The following is a 17,934-nucleotide window of genomic DNA, read 5'->3' as shown; positions in this document are numbered from 1 at the left end:
GAGATACATTTCGCAGACAATCAAATTAAATCTGCCGTTCACTGCATCACTGACAAATTGTTTATCAGACAAAAGCCTTGAAACTGAGACGAATTCAAAATGTGCACATTAAATGTACTGATTATTATGGTAGTCCTCAGGTACAAAACACAACAACAAAACTAAACACGAGAACATATTAAAAAACAAACAAACACAAGAACAGAAAATAAATAAAACCCTGAAGACAACAGCAAAGAATAATACGACTAAAATAAATATCTAAACATAGCAAATGAAAAAACACAAAACTTAATAGCTCAACAATACAACAAAAAACTAAAGACGATAGCAAATAAAAAAATCACACACACACAAAAACTACTAAACTGAACAAAAAACTACATAGCAAAACACAACAGCAACATGGGCCGTCGTGTGGGATCTTACTCAGGGCTGATTGGACAAGATACAGTATCCCACTAGTCCAATCAACAAATCAACCATGAATGTGATCTGCACTGATGATTTTCTGACCTTACGTAAAATATTGCGACGCGGCGCTCGCCTTTGATTGTTCGCGGGGGTGACTACACCAGGGTTGCTTGGAGCTGACAAAAGGAGGGCCCCTCCTACCCCGACAGAAAAAAATTAAAATGTGCTCATCGCTTGTCAGTCTGGTGTCTGATGGTTGTGTTGGCTGCAAAAATGCTGTCTTGGTATACAGTTCAACAGTTGTAAACAATTCAGTCCACTCACAAAATAATCAAACGCCCTCGCTCCCAATCCTCCAAGCCTGCTGCTTTTTTGTCTCGGTTCCATTCGGTGGAGGAAGCTCACTGTGTTGTGTAGCTTTTAGTCCCACAGACCGCATTGATATTTTCCCACATTGTTTTTACTTCACCCTGCTGTGAGTGTGCATGTGTGTATGTGTTGAAAAAAAACCCCAAATAACTTCATTTGGCTGTGTGTCTACTTGTTCTGCATGTCCACTGGAAAACTGAAATAAATAAACTGCTGAGGAAACTGGGGTGAACAGTTTTCTGACGCGGCTCTAACACCATACATTTATTAGGCCCCATTATTAGTACCAAAATTATTTCAAATGGTCTAGCACCGAATGAACAACAAAAAGGCCTCAATGCTCAATAAATCTAATGGTACTCTGTCTTCCATCCATCCATTTTCTGATCCGCTTATCCTCACAAGGTTTGTAAGGGGCGTGCTGGAGCCTATCCCGGCTGTCCTCGGGCAGTAGGCGGGGGACACCAAACCACAATTTGGAGTGTTCAATCAGCCTGTCATGCATGTTTTTGGAATGTGGGAGGAAACCGGAGTACCCAGAGAAAACCCACTTAGGCACAGGGAGAACATGCAAACTCCACTGGAACCGAACCCGGTACCGCTGCTCTGTGAAGTCAACGTGCTAACCACTCGAGCACCGGGCCGCCCTCTGTCTTCCATAGGTGCTAAATAATGCACATTTCAATCAACAGCAGAACCGTTCCCTTGAGAGAAAGTTCGAAGGCCGTGATGCTCAGCGAAGGTGAAAGATTTATTCCTCTGCCACATAGTCTCCACGTGTTCCATCGTATGTAGCGGTGTCACCTGTCAATCATCCGTCGCTAGAGACCTTTGCATGGTGACAAAGGCCACGGTGTGAAATAACGCTTTTTCCCAACTACCCTTTCAAGAGGAATGTCATGGATGATGTGATAAAACTGTCTGGAAAGTTTTTGGGGCTGCACCCACAGCCGGATATGAAGTGTGATAGCCTTGCTGTCACTGAGGACTCTTTGCTCAACGATATAGCTGTGCACAGAAATTCCATGAGTGTGTGTCTGGAGGCAATGTGCTGCTCGTCTCTGTGTGGTCGTGGGCGACGTGGTGTGATGCATGTCTTTAATAACAGTCCATTAGCGTGTGCGTCCATGTGTAATGGACAGCGCCTGCGTGAGCACATGTTTGTGGGTAGGCGTGTGTGTGCAACTGTCCGTCCATGTCTTTGCAAACGTGCGGAAACAACTTTTGCGACCTTGTGTGGAAATGGCTGCCGATGGGCCGTGAATCAGAGTCGTGGACGCTGTCATTCAACACCGCTCCCGCAGGACCGAGCTGCCGTCTGTTGTGCCTAACCCTGAGGTTCACTGACCTCAGTCATATTTTTCTTCTTCCCCTCCTTTGTTTTCACATTTTCCTCCCTACACTCCATCCCCCCATAATTTTTGTTCTTGTTTCAGGCCTTTTCACTTTCTTTTCACACCCTCACACTATTTTTGCTCAGTGCACATAGTCTATCTTTGACCGAAGGCAGACGATTTGCTAAAATACCCAGACATTACTAAAATGGTGCCCGCGCAATGCCCCACCCGAGCTGACAAACGGACATAAATAATCCTTCACCCACAACATGTTATTAATGTGGTTCCATAACAGGAGTCCACATGATTGTGCTGCTTGCCAAGGTGCGTTGCTTTTATGTTTTTGCAGTTGCATCTGCCTCATAGTTTGACAACATTCTACAATTTATTCTGGTCATTCTGTCCTGTACATGTGAGTACAAGATTACCGGAAGCAGAGGATGGTGGGATGTTGCTTTGTGTGTATGGAATTGGTGGCTCCTCCTCCAGGGAATAAATTAGTGGTAGCTGAAATGAGTTAGAGATGTGCAGGAGAGGCCTGGCACATGCACACACACGCACGCGCACACGCACGCGCGCGCGCACACACACACACACACACACACACACACACACACACACACACACACACACACACACAAACGCATCCGCATTGACACACCTCCTTTCTTTGTCTTGCCAATGATCGGTATTGGATAAAAGCTCCTTTCCAAAAGCAGCAGCCTCTGTTTGGGCAATTGACAGTGAAAGATCTTGTATTTCTGTTGGTCAGATCAGATCGAATAAAAATTAACACCTTTTTTTGCTAGTGGTATTAAGGCACATTTCTTGAGACTCCCACGTTTTTGTTTTGTTTTTTGTAAGTATGAAATGCTTTAAAGCATTATACAGCGCTTTGAGTTGCATTTTTATGTATGAAAAGTACTGCATAAATAAAGTTTGATTGATTGATTGATTGACCTAAACTGGGGATGTTTACCCCTCTGCGAACATTCCAGTACTGCAAATGAATGCAATAACTGGCTTAAGACCCTGTAAAGTGAAATCTGAAATTTCATTCTAAATACATATTACATGTTGAAGATAATTACTGAAAACATGCGCAAGGCCTGAGAAGTGAGTTGTACGCAGTTGCAGAGCTAGTGCATTAGTGCAACGGTTTTTGACATTTCAGTTTCCTGATTTTTTTATTTTATTTTTTGGGGCGGAGCACATGGCTAAAATGCATTGTAAAAAACCCCGTCACAGGGGAAGCCAGAGCCTAGTCATCTTACGTTGCCACTGTTACTACTACCCTCTGTTACCTTTTTCACCTCAAAACACTGTTATCAGTGCGTGTTTTACGCAAGGATCCCTGGATGGCGTAATGTGAGACTCTCAAAGAATGAATTCCACTGTTTGCATCGACCATTCAGAGTATATTATATCTATCTCACTCTGGTGACACCAAGAGATTAGGTTTACATTTCAGTGATTTTTGCTCCTGATGGGATTTGCTTTCATTTCATTGTTGATGACTCTGACGACATGTTGTTGACGAATCTTTGAGGAGCACTCACAGACATACTGTACCTTAGAAGAGAAAATTGAAAATCACATTCTCACTGAGTAAATGTGCATTTTGAGCTTCTCACAGACTTATTGGTAGAACCGTATACAACACACGGTGGCAATTTTTTTTCCACCGTAGAGACAGAAAATAAGGTAAAGGGCGGTGTTGAGAAATCAATTCATGTTCGGTGGACTTCGCGAGTGCCAACTTAAGATTGGCCACCAGTGGCTTCACTTCTCCTTACGGCAAGTAAGCAGCATGATCGTCCAATCATAGAAAGTTCAGTTGAGTCATTCCTCCCCATTATATCCTCCTGACTACCAGTAGTTCATTTGTGAACCTAAATATCTCCCACCCAGTGCCTCCAATCGCATTAACTCCTTTTGTTACTCTAAAGAGGACATTCAGTGCTTTCCATCCATCCATTTTCTGAACCGCTTGACTGGCAACTGATTCAGGGTGTCCCCCGCCTACTGCCCGGAGATGGCTGGCAGTGCTTTCCAATGATACCAAATTTGGAGGGGTTAGAAAAAGTAAGAAAATGGCTTCCCTGTTGGCATTTTAATTATAAGACTCTTATGAACACGTTAAAGTGTTGTTTGAGTTGTTTTAAGTGTATTTGAGCCTGTTTAAAAAATGTAGTGGGATTTCAAAAATTTCTTTTGGAGTAGTCCAATTACGTCACATAGATTGGGGAATTTCAAAATAAATGTAATTGGACAACATTTGTTTTCCTGGTAGGAGGATATAAGTACTGGGTAACTTTGCATCAGCAGCTATTTGGCCCAATTGCGAGTTACTTAATTAGAATTATTTTGCCCATTTCTACCATTACAGCATGCAGTTAGCTAGCTAGCTCTTTCCATGCACTAGCATATACGTCTTCCCAGGACGCCGCAATTTACACAACAGCTTGGTGTCATGAGTTAACAGAACATGTGTTATGTCCATCCATCCATTTTCTTAACCGCTTTATCCTCACAACGGTCTTGGGGCGTGCTGAAGTATCCCAGCTGTCTTCGGGCAGTAGGTGGGGGACACCGTGAACCGGTTGCCAGCCAATTGCAGGACACACAGAGGAAAAAACCCATCCACGCTCACTCTCACACCTAGGGACAATGTAGACTGTTCCATTAGCCTGCCATGCATGTTTTAGAATGTGGAAGGAAACCAGAGTACCCGAAAAAAACCCACGCAGGCATGGAGAGAACAGGCAAACTCCACATAATAAGGCCAGAGTCAGAATCAAACCTCTGCACCGTGAGGCGGACATGCTAACCAGTTGCCTACCGTGCCGCCTACATATTATATCATATGTTGATATAATATATGAAAACATACTTTTAACACTATATGAATCCACGTACAATATATCATCAGTTCATATTGTGAGCAATATATATTCCTTGCACAAGGGAAATGCCTGTCATGTGAGCCGCAGACTGAATAACTGTGTTTAATAAATTTCCCAAAAGTGTCTCTTTTATTTGACACAAGCAATGCAGCACCAAGCGAGGTGACATTAAATGAGTTTCCACCAGCCTGTTAGCACCCAAGCTGTTGTGGAGAGCGCCACTCATTGCGGCGTAGAAATGCCTTGCGATGACTCAGTGGGATATATTCCACGCTATCGGAGTCTTTAAGCGCAAATACTTTTGCAGCTCATTCGCATAGGATGGGTGTGGGCACATGCTACACGGACAGACAAATTTGATTGATTGTTGAAAGTTGATCAGGCAGCCCATTTAGTGAACACGCCCCCACCATGCGAAAGCTGAGAGAATCCGTTTTTCACAAGTAAGATCATTTTACAGACCTGGCCATTTTTTCCATCTATCCATCCATCCATCCATCCATCCATTTTCTAATCTGCTCATCCTAACAAGGGTTGCGGGGTGTGCTGGAACCTATGCCAGTCATCTTTGGGCAGTTGGCAGGGGACAACCTGAACCATTTGCCAGCCAATTGCAGGTCACACATAGACGAACAATAACCATTAAGATATAAGATATCCTTTATTTGTCCCACACTGGGAAAATTTACAGCCTCCAGCAGTAAGAATGTAGGTACAAAGAAGAAAAAAACAACAAACACCGTTCAATTAAGTGCAATATAAATACAAAATGGATAAATCGCAGTTTTAACATTAACACTCACTATCAAACCTAGGGACAATTTAGAGTGTTCCATTAACCTGCCACGCATGTTTTTAGAATGTGGGAGGGAACCGGAGTACCCGGAGAAAACCCATGCAGGCACGAGGAGAACATGCAAACTCCACACAGGAAGGCCGCAGCCGGAATCGAACCCTGCACCTTGGCACTGTGTGGCCGAAGTGCTGACCAGTCGACCACCGGGTCGTGGCAATTTTTTATTTAATCAAATTTGGCATGTATGTGGACAATATTCTTCTCTGTGGTGTATGAAAGGGGGTTTTTTTCACTTTCTTACTTTTATTTGTTTTTCACAGGGACTTTTACCATGATGTCACAATTCGCCAAAATTCAGAGGGGCCTGCTTACATACGTTTTCAAAATGTTAAAACAGCAAAAGATGTAATTAGTTGTTTAATTTCACACTTGATGGATGGGCAGGCACTCCAATGTACCGCTCACTTCCAATTAAAACGTTCAAATCTCAGCTCGGTCCTTCTCGTATGGAATTTGCATAGTCTATCTTTGATGGTATGTTTTATTTTTTTCGGTACTCATGAATGCCTTAATAAGAGGTTCAACCCAATATTGTTTTATTTTTGGGGGATGTGTTTATGACTTCAGGTTTGTCATCCTGTAAATTCCTGCGGGCATTAAACAAGAGGAAAATTGACCTCATCATGTGACACTTTACAAATAACTAAAGGAAAAATATTTCAGTATTGTCACACCTCACTGCATAATTGATAACAGGGATTCTTTTCCCCGTCCTAAGTGTGTGATTGTGACAGGTTCAAGGCCCACCCCTTGCTTTCTGTCAGCCAAGGTAAAATCATTGATAGTGACATACTGTATTCTATATTCTTTTTTTCATGGGGCCGAAGCCGAAGATCCTCACTGATTTGTGAACAAGCTTATTGGCTGAGCATGATTTCTGTTTTGACTGGTCTCCATTTATTCAATTTACATAATTGAATCTGCTTTTTTTATGCAGTTTCCCCAAACAGAAAGCAAGAAATTATCAAGTCTATCTATTCATGTGACCTTTCAAGTGCACAGCCAACCATCTGATTTGCAAATCTTTTTTTTTTTTTTTTAAAGGCATGCTGGATGCCTCCAAGGATGAGTCCTGCAGGCTGGAATGCAATCAAGTCATCAGGTGTGGGTGGAGTCTGAGCCAAGCTGTCATATCTTTTATTTGGTCCAAAAAAAAAAAGAAAAGCAGTGCTGCTCCATTCAAGCGCCTTGAACCCTATTTTGGTTTGGTCGCTGTAATGGGCTTCTGGGGAGTTTTGTTTGGGGTTTTTTTGTCAGGTGCAAGTCTTTGTACTGCTTTAAAAAACTTCAACACCACTAGCACCCCAAATGCAAGAGCGTGGACATGGACACCACTGCCAACGCAGCCAAAGTCAACAGATCATCAGTCAAACAGGACGGAGCCCAGCAAACAAGATCCATTCCCTGCCAGCCGGCGGCTCTGGATCCATCAGTTGAAGAGGCCCGCCGTTGAAGAGCGTGCAAAGATTCTGCAAATACAGCAAGCCAGTGAGCCGCAGCCCTCTTTCCAGGATCACGTTGTAAAGACCCTAATTCAAGGCCCGGATCTTGAGCCGCCCACTGAGGTGGATCCCAAGGTATTTCGAGAAATTATACTTTCCTTCTCCATGCACAACAGCTTGTCAAAGTGCAGTTTGAAGGTCTTTGAATTGTGTTTTAGATGGTGGTTGACTTAAGGGAGTGGGTTCCTGTGCCAGCCGACAGCCTGGCGGTGCAATGTGGTGAGGGAGAGGTCATCATCGAGGTCAAGCGGAACTTCTTAGGTAACTGCTTACTTAATCTGGGTACACACATAATTTTGGTTTGGAACATTTTTTGTTTGTTTTTTTGTTTTTTTATTGTGGGGGGGGAAAACAAAAAAAACACAACACGGCCGCTCCACATTGCATTATCAACTCTCCCTCTCCAAGCCAGATTTCTGCCATAGTAGCAAGACTTGACCTGTGAGAGGCAATGTGGTGTCACAGGGCATCCAGACTGCTGAAAAATACAAAGATGAGTACAGTGGTTCTTAACCTTTTTAGAGGTACCGAACCCAACCAGTTAATATGCACATTCACCAAACCCTTCATTAATGAAAAAATATATATAATACATATTACAAATTCAAGGTATTTAAAAAAACACATTTATTCAAAACAGAAAGAAAATAAAATTTTAATAGGCAAGTATACTTTTTTTTTTTGTACTTCCTACTCCCTTGAACATAATAACTGTGTTGTATGAAGATTGATTTCTTTCTTTTTTTATCTACCTTATTTTCTGTCAAATTATTACTGTATATATGTTTTATGTTCAATAAACAAACAAACTCTCACGACAGTCACACGTTGACTCCTAAGCGAACTAAATTTCCCACAGCACTGATTGGACAAGCAATGTCATGTGATCATCTGCAGCCAGCGATGGCCAAGTGGGCGTGTCATAACTGACGTGTTGAGTCACGTGTGTCTTACCCTCCGTGGCAAAGGCTCCGTCGAACCCCTGCGGTTCAATCGAACCCAGGTTAAGAACCACTGGATTAGTAGAAGAACAAAAAGTTAGCCCAACTGTTAACATATCTGTGAGAAGGTGGCGGGAAACTCTTGTTTTGACAGTGAATGTTGAAATGGCTTTTGCTCTTCTATTCGTGTCTGGCACCAATGTGAAATTCGGCAAGCTTCCTCCTGGGCTCATGTTCTATTTCAAGTCAAAATCGAAGAGTCTGTGGATCAATCGACCTGTACTAACCAATCAGATTGTTGCCCTTGGATTAGAAATATTAATTTAGGTTTATGTGACAATTTATCTTGGGTCTGAGTATTTTATAAACCCAACTGGGAGAAATTGTTTTAATTGGAAGGGGTGATCCAGCTCAAATTAACGACAATTATGCTTGAATATGAGTAGAGGAGGCAACCTCTCCGCATAATCTCCCCTGAGCAGGCTCGAATTGCAACATTGAAGAGACTGTGATGACAAGATTCTGTACTGATTGTGGCAAATGGCCCAGACATCAAGCCTGGCGATCAATAGGTTGTCCTTTTTTTTTTCCCCTTTACTCTGAGAAATGGCCTTGTCTTTATAGCCACCCATGAAGAAAGCTGCACTTGCTTTGAGTGTTATTGACTGGAGCAGGACAAGAAATAGACTCAGGTAAATGGTGCCTGACTTGAACCTTGTTACTCTTTTTTTTCCTTCAAGGAAACGGTCAGCTGATTCATCCAAGTGATCTGACCTTAGGAGGCTGCAGCCTGCTCGACGTAGCCGATGACATGCTACGTTTCCAGACAGAGCTTCACGGCTGTGGCAGCACAAAGAAGGCAGTTTTTTAGTTTTTGTTTTTTGGGGGACGCTTTATTTCCTGTCTGTTCAAAGCTCCTGTACCTCTTCTTCATTAGATGACAGAAGAGGCCCTCGTCTATACCTTTTTGCTCACCTACGTTCCAACGCCAGTTGGCAGCACTTCAATTTTTAAGACCAACCCTTCAGAGGTGCTAATTGAATGCCACTATCCAAGGTGAAGCTTTTTTGGCACCATCCCCTCTCATCATACAAACATTCATAGAACAAACCCAAAATGCTGCCTGCATGAGCTCACGCTTTGCCCTTACTGTCAAAGGAGGCACCAGGTCAGCAGTGATTCCATTGCGCCTCATTGGCAGGAGTTTGCATCCAGCCTGTTAACGGAGCAGCAGCTCCACTTCTCCCTGAGGCTCATGACAGGTGAGTGAAAAAACAAACCCTGAAAAGGAAAATGGTTTTGAATTGCAGTCAGGTGGCTAGCTAGCTATTCACTCGGGTTGGCTGCCACTCGAGGCCCAGTCCAGACCAAATATTGATGTTAAGAACCTTTTTAAAGCTCTCATCGGTTTCAGTTTTGATTGACACTTTAATAATGTTGCTCATTGTGGTTGTAGTTTGCATTGGTGTACGGCTGCAAAGCATCATACTGCCTCTAATACTGCACAGGGTGTTTAAAATAAATAAAATCAAAATAGAAATTTGTGTTATCTGGGTAACTACCTGTCCTTGGCAAACAAAATTAGATGTGCTTTTATGTTGAAAAATAAACAATTTATTAAAATGTCAATATCCATCCATTTTCCAATCCGCTTGATCCTCACTAGGGTCGTGGGGGGTGCTGGAGCCTATCCCAGCTGTCTTCGGGCAGTAGGCGGGGGACACCTTGAACCTGTAACCAACCAATCACAGGGCACACAGAGACGAACAACCATCCTCGCTCACAATCACACCTAGGGGCAAATTCGAGTGTTTAATCAGCCTGCCATGCACGTTTTATTTTTTTGGAATGTGGGAGGAAACCGGAGTACCCGGAGAAAACCCACATGGGCCCAGGGAGAACATGCAAACTCCACGCAGGGAGGCCGGACTGGAATTGAACCTCTGCATTATGAGGTCGACACGCTAACCACTGGGTCCACCGGGCTGCTCAAATGTCAACAATTTATTTAAACAAAAGTTTTAAACTGATTCAACAAAGCTTTACCAATGTTCAATATGCATATCATCAACCTGTGACATGATGCGCCTTTTCTTTTCTACCTTCCTCTCTGTTCAGTGTCCCAATCTACTTTCCCTTTGGTGTATTTTTGGTGTACTCCAAATTTTTGTAAATGCAAACAGTACACTATTGACTGTGTTCCAACATTCCAACTCATGGAACACCTTTTCATTGCTATGAACGCCATACTTGGTGGGGGAAAAAAAGGTGTAGGTTAATCATTAAGCTAACATTGAACATCAAACTTTACACGTTTCTTTTCATTTGTGATCATTCGTTGTGGCAGCAGCAAACCCAGTTCAAATTCATTGAGAATCAACTCTTATTAAACTTCTGCAACTGGACTATGTATGAAAATTCCTGTAATGTATTTTGAAAATATCAGCTGCTGTCTGTATGATGCAGTACAAACTACACCCACATTGATTTCTAAACAAATGGTGCTACGTAAGCATGTTTTTATAGTTTTTCAATCATCCGTCATTTGGATTCATTCATTTCTACACACAGTGGTGATGAATTTTGTGCCATGTGTACATAGCATACGGTGTCATAATTGTTGATGGTGATTGTGAATGTCTGATCATGGGTGTATCTGATGCATCTTGATCTTATCAGATTGTGCAAGTGCCCTCAAGATGACATCTCTTCTGTATTCGGATTGACTGATTAGAGGAGTGGCAGTTGCAGAGGTCCACCGGTGTTTACTCCGTGGGCGAGATGATGCAAATTGAAGCCTCGGCCCCCCAGGGCCATCATGTTCCGCTGAGGGTCTATGTTGACAGCTGCGTGGCCACGATGAGCGCCTCCCCAAATTCTCAGCCATCGTATGTCTTTGTCGACAATCATGGGTGAGAAGTGCCAACTGTTGGTTTGTCTCTAAAAGCGTCCCAATTGTGACTTGTAATTCAGCATTTAGTCGATTGCCAGTGAATAACTGAAGTGTGACCGTCTGTTTTTATGGATCCCACACCTGCTCGTTGCCTTCTAAGGTGTCTAATAGATGCGAAGCTGACGGGCGACAAGTCATACTTCATGCAGAGAAGCAGTGAGAATAAACTTGCTTTCCAGCTGAAAGCCTTCACTTTCCACCAAGATGACAAGAATTCGGTAAGTGCTGGTTGCGTGAGCTTTGTTGTTGGAAACCCGAGACTACCCAAACCAGATATTTAAGCCCATTTTCCCTTCAGGTGATGAGAGAAACTTGATATTTTGGAAGCGGCCTATTATCTTTTTGTCTTTCATGAGGGGGGATTACTTTGCTTGAAATACTATGTAGAGTGAGAATTGGAATAAATAAATGCAGACATTGTCTGCCAGTACATTGAGTTACGATACAGGGCGCTATCAAATCTTTTTAAAAAATAATGTTAAATTTTGATTGACACTGACATGGAGGTACAGGATTCAAATATTTATGGGGGGTGGATTGGGCTCCACCGATGCCTTTTTTTTTTCTTTCCCCTCAGAAGTACTTTTATTAGGGTTCCGCTACTTGATAATGAAATTACATCTTGCAATTCTAAAAGGTGTTTTATTTAATAATAATAATAATACATTTTATTTATAAGCGCCTTTCAAGACACCCAAGGACACTTTACAATAACAAAAAACACAAAACAAAACAATAATTGATTTTTAATCAAATATTGGTCAAAAACAACCTTCTTGAGCAGGGCCTATTTTTAACACAAATGGCACGTTGTAGAGTAACGACTATTCGTTACTAACATCCAGCTGCTTGTTTTTCCCAACAGTCTTGCCACACATTTAACTTAAATGTAGCCTGTCGCACAAGACGTAGCAGTTATGCGGTGTCTAAGTTTGAAGAGACAAAGTAGGAATACGGCTACCGCGTTACCACTTTCCCATACTGTTCACATTTTGGCACCATGAGAGCAAGATGACACCTGACGGTTGATAAACCCTGCCGCACCACTGTGAGAACACAAAAAGGAGATTTGCAGAGGGAAGTGGTCCCAGAGCGGCAACGGCAGCTTGTCGAAGGCAGGAATCACACAAAGGCATAGAGGTGGATGCCCTAGGAGTTATTCATGGACCAAACATCTGTTGTGAATTCTGCTGTTTTTCTTGTTGGAGAACCACAAGGTGGGTGGGTGGTGGGGTAACGGAAACAGTCAGGATGAGCATTGAAATAGCTCAGGGCAAATGCAGTTTAGTTTATACAGTGCATTTTTAAGCTCCTCTTAAAATGTCACCCAAATATCCCTAACTTTGTGTCACGAGTGTACTACAAAAGGAATACATTTTCTCTGCAGTATTAGTAAAGCATCCCTCATGTGCAACATCTCACGTTTATTCCGCTCCCTCGTAGCTTTACATCACATGTCTGCTGAAAGCAACGACAGTCTCTGCTCCAGTCAACTCGCAGCACAAAGCCTGTTCATTTTTAGCCGAAGCCAAAAGGTGAGTGGGAACAAAGGCGATTCCTTGAAGCAATGTCTTGAGCAAGCTCATGTTGTGAGATTTTTTTTTTTAAATGTTTTATAAATATTCACCTGGGGGCAGGTGGGTGGCCTCAGGTGGGGACAACAAGGTGTGTAGCTGCTGTGAAAGCAGCTGCAGTGAGCAGAGACGGAGAAGGGACCTTGGAGAGGATGCTGGTATGTTGACAGAAAGGCAGCATGAGGAAATTCCACTTTCCACTTATGGTTGAATGCGCTGATGTGCTTGTTACCCTTCTGTTTTTGGAGCGGCAGGTCTACTTCCCCATGTGCAGTGGGAGGGGACAGCGCATCTAGGCCGCATCCAAGTGGAGGCGGACAACGTGACGCAGCCAGAAACATGTTCTTCTCTTCAGATGCCAGAAGTCGCTCGAGCTGGTAGAAAGCCACAGCATAGACATTATTTATATTGACTTCATTCTTAGCCATGTTGCTCTTCATCCTCTCTCCTTAGCTTCCTCCCGATCTTTAGCCACGCTATGTACAGTGGGAACAGTGCTGGCCGGGCTGCTGCTTGCTGTCATTGGCGCTGCCATCTGCAGCGGCCTGCACAAACCCACTGTAAAGGTTTGTGTCTGAGGAAAATAAAGGATTGTGCCAAAGCCTCAGCTTCTTTTTAATCCTCCGCAATTGTAAATGATAATTCTACTCCACATATGGAGTACAAAGGTGAATGCTCGGTTCCTTTTGCAGTGTTATGAGCAGATTGAGTTTAAAAGGGGTTATGTCCAACCTTGCGGAAAATGGCTTGGCTATAAAAATCTGTGCAGCCTTTCCCAAGGAAGGTTATTGCTTCATCAATCTGCAGTGGGTTGGCGCTGCATATGGATAAACGCAGGACTTAAAGTTCCAGACTAATGAAAGATAAGAGATCAAGTGTGCACCGTGTGCTCACTTCAGACCTCAACCAGGAAAACGACCCCATGGGCAAAATGGAAATGTAGCACCACTAGTTCCACGCTGCGAAAAAAGAAAGAAAAAAACCCCAACAACTCAATGTGATGCCTGTAACAACGGTCATATTTTAGCTTCTCCCTGTAATCCCCCCCACTGGCCCAGCAGCTCCCTCTAGCATTCTGCCAGTGGATGAGTCCTCGCAAAATGGGGCTCATCATGAGCCGTTGCTCATGAGCCCGGGAAGATGAATCGACATAATTAAAAAGACCATAAAAGCGAAGCGGAGGCTTTTATTACAGTAATATGTGGAGGCCTGATTTAATGGGGTGTTTGCTCCTATGTGCACAGCCGTCGGATGCGTTGCTTTACTGCCCGGGTAACACTGACCCGCCCACCCATTGCCTACACACCAGAGGCTCGTAAAAAGCAATATCTAATGATGCACCGGCAAGGAGGCATGACAGACTCCAAGACACAGGGAAGAAAACCCGTAGGCCTTTCCCTGAAAAGAATCAATGATGAGGTGGGACTTTATTTTTTTTAATATGTGATGGCTCGTTAATGAGGCAATATAAGAAAATACTTTAGCTGTAATCTTCGCACAATGTTCACGAAATGGGCCTCCTGTAATGTTCAATTTTTCCTCCATCACACTATGTATTTGGTTATGGCACATACAAAACTCAGGGACAGTTTTAAGAGGAATCAGCCAAGTATAAACTGGTGTCTTATTTTTCGTGCTGCTGATGCGTGCGAACAGTGTCAGGACCCAAGTTGATAAAGTGGCAGAGGTTACTGAACTCCTGCCCCATTTGCTCTACCCACTGATAGGATACTGAAAGGCCCCAACATACGTGATGCTTGTTCATGCATTTGTACGCTTTTGCGCACGCTATCACCATGGTGAGTGTGAGACCGGTGGAGAATTTTGTATTGGTGGTCAGCAAATCTCTGTGGGACAGGAGAACTGAACCAATATCTGTATTCATTAATGGACCCGAGAGCTTCTTGTTTACTTTAAACTTACCTTATAGCAGATGTGTGTGACGTCACGCATGCTCTTATCATGACGACAAGTCAACTTTATTGTCAAATGTGCTCTATGTGCAACATACAGCACAGATTAAATTTCTTTCCTCTCAACCACAGGAGAGGGAGAGGAGCCGCTGCGGGTACCCGCACCGCCATCATCATCGGGCGCCGACAGGTATGGCAGCCTCGGTCACACGCTCCCTAGTATTATCCCTGTTTTTGTCATTTTCGTTAGTTTTTGGCGACCCTGAGCGGCTTACTTACACGAGGGAAAAGTTGCTGCGCATTGGGGAGTCTACGCTCGGTCTTTTTTCACCAGCACACGAAAACCCACAAGGTTTTTCGGAGCTAATCGCGAGCGGAGCGGCTGCGCTGTACGGAGCATGGAAACGCCGCCGGAGGAGGGGGAAGAGAGCCGGCGTGCTCGTCAAGCTCCGGCAGCGCGGATTTCGAACCCCGCTCCCATCGATCCATCTTGCTAATCTACGATCTCTGCCAAACAAGATGGATGAACTTCTTCTCCTCACAAAGACCAACAAAACCTTTGCACGTTCTGCAGCGCTCTGCTTCACTGAAACCTGGCTCAGTGACCGCCACCCGGATTCCGCGCGCTACATCTACCCGGCTTCCGGTCTTTCTGACCACAATTTAATCCACTTAATACCTACATACAGACAGAAACTCAAATGTGCTAAACCGGTTGTTAAGAGCTCTACAAGAATGCTTAGACTGCACTGATTGGGGCGTCTTTGAAACTTCAACGGGCACACTGGATGAATACACAGACACTGTAACATCATACATCAGTTTCTGTGAGGACATGTGTGTACCAACAAAGTCCTTCCGCTCCTTCAACAATAACAAGCCATGGTTTATTCCCAAACTCAGGCAACTCAGGAAAGAGAAAGAGGCCGCATTTAGAAGTGGAGATCGGGCACTGTACAAACACGCCCGAAACCAATTGACAAAGGAAATTAACATCGCTAAGAGAAGCTATGCAGAGAGGCTGAAAAACCAGTTCTCTGCTAACGACTCTGCATCTGTATGGAATGGCCTGAAAGCAATCACTAACTATAGAATGCCATCCCCCCAAACAGCGAACGATAAGGGTCTTGCTGATGAACTAAACATGTTTTTCTGCCGATTTGAAAAGGACACCCCCATTTCTCACACACACCCACCTCTACCAGAAAGTACTCTATCTACCCCCCCCCCCCACCTTCTTTTTCTCCACTACAGATCCACGAACAGGACGTGAGACGGCTCTTCAAGCAGCAGAAGATCAAGAAAGCTGCGCGGCCCGACAAAGTGTCCCCCTCCTGCCTGAAAGTCTGCGCTGACCAGCTGGTTCCGGTCTTCACACAAATCTTCAACAGATCGCTGGAGCTGTGTGAGGTCCCATCCTGCTTCAAACAGTCGACCATCATCCCAGTTCCCAAGAAATCGGCAACATCGGAACTGAACGACTATAGGCCTGTCGCCCTGACGTCTGTGGTCATGAAGTCCTTTGAACGCCTTGTGCTGAACCACCTAAAGAACGTCACCGGACCCCTGCTGGCCCCTCTTCAGTTTGCCTACCGGGCAAACAGGTCTGTGCAGGACGCAGTCAACATAGGTGTGCACTACATCCTCGAGCACCTCGACAGCACAGGGACCTACGCAAGGATCCTCTTTGTGGATTTCAGCTCTGCGTTCAACACCATCATCCCGGAACTCCTCACCCCCAAACTTCTCCACCTCGGTGTGTCCCCTACGATCTGCCAGTGGATCCTCAGCTTCCTGACGGGATGGACACAACAGGTGAGACTGGGAGCAACAACATCATCAACACGCACCACCAGCACTGGAGCCCCACAGGGATGTGTCCTCTCTCCACTGCTCTTCTCCCTCTACACAAACGATTGCACCTCAACAAGTCCAACTGTCAAACTCATAAAGTTCGCAGACGACACCACGGTCATCGGTCTCATCAAAGACGGCGACAAGTCTGCGTACCGCCAACAAGTGGAGCAGCTGGAGCTCTGGTGCAGCCGACACAACCTCGGGCTGAACACGCTCAAGACCGTAGAGATGATCGTGGACTTCAGGAAACATCCTTCTCCACAGTTGCCCCTCACACTATCCAACTGCCCTGTGTCAACTGTTGAGACCTTCAAGTTCCTGAGAATCACAGTCTCCCAGGACATGAAGTGGGGAGTCAACACCATCTCCATCCTGAAAAGGGCCCAGCAGAGGATGTACTTCCTGAGGCTGCTGAGGAAGCATGGCCTGCCACAGGAGGTGCTACGTCAGTTCTACACGGCAGTCATCGAATCAATCCTGTGTTCTTCCATCACGGTTTGGTTTGGGGCCGCCACAAAAAAGGACAAAATCCGACTTCAACGGACAGTTAGGACGGCGGAAAAAATCATTGGCACCGCCCTACCCACTCTTGAGGACTTGCACACTGCAAGAATGAAGACAAGGGCATGGAAAATCCTCCTGGATCCCCCGCACCCTGCCCACCACCTTTTCCAGCTACTCCCCTCAGGCAGGCGCTACAGATCCATGCGCACCAAATCCAGCAGACACTTAAACAGCTTCTTCCCTCTAGCCATTAACTCCCTAAACAGTCACTGACGTAGTCACTCTTCTTGTACAACAAATACTGCTACTGGTCACTCTAAAATGGTTCAATGATTTTCTGCACCAACTGTACAAACTGTCATAGTTATTCTACCACTGATCACTTTAGCTCTGCTTGATACTTTGCACATTGTCTCACAGTTGTCACTGGGTGGTACCACCGCACTACGGTTCACTTACATTACGAAATGTCCTTCCATACCTATTTGTCATGTCCTTGTTTACGATGATACTAATGCAGCGTGTTATACCGGAGACAAATTCCTTGTGTGTTCTACATACTTGGCCAATAAAGATGATTCTGATTCCGATTCTGACTTCTGGGTGCAATGTAATACCATGATAATGACCTATTGAACGCTTTCTGTTCAAAACACTTAAAATGGCTGCGGTTTTGCAGCGTATAGGACTTATTGTATAATATACTAACAGGAGGATAACATTGTACAAAAAGTGCCACTTTGCACTAGCTACAGCAAACTTTTTTTGGAAAAGCCTATTATCCATTTCACCTCTTCTGCTCAACTCC

At 44.3% G+C, this 17,934-nt stretch overlaps 1 protein-coding gene across 1 annotated transcript; it reads left to right on the top strand.

The window, feature by feature from the left end:
- The first annotated feature begins 7,099 nt into the window (after positions 1-7,099).
- LOC147211554 (zona pellucida sperm-binding protein 3-like) lies at positions 7,100-13,453 on the top strand. The gene is made up of 11 exons (XM_086109004.1): positions 7,100-7,459; positions 7,543-7,645; positions 9,066-9,184; positions 9,263-9,381; positions 9,484-9,587; positions 11,060-11,237; positions 11,379-11,496; positions 12,722-12,813; positions 12,916-13,010; positions 13,101-13,229; positions 13,306-13,453. The coding sequence occupies exons 1-11, from the start codon at positions 7,100-7,102 to the stop codon at positions 13,428-13,430; spliced, it is 1,542 nt and encodes a 513-aa protein (XP_085965130.1). The 3' UTR covers positions 13,431-13,453.
- Positions 13,454-17,934: the final 4,481 nt, after the last annotated feature.

This window comes from Hippocampus guttulatus, chromosome 1 (assembly GCF_054856545.1).
Source record: "Hippocampus guttulatus isolate MCC_2025c chromosome 1, RoL_Hgut_1.0, whole genome shotgun sequence".
Classification (NCBI taxonomy): domain Eukaryota; kingdom Metazoa; phylum Chordata; class Actinopteri; order Syngnathiformes; family Syngnathidae; genus Hippocampus; species Hippocampus guttulatus.
Note: the sequence above shows the minus strand (reverse complement) of the source record. Positions and strands in the feature narration are given on the sequence as shown.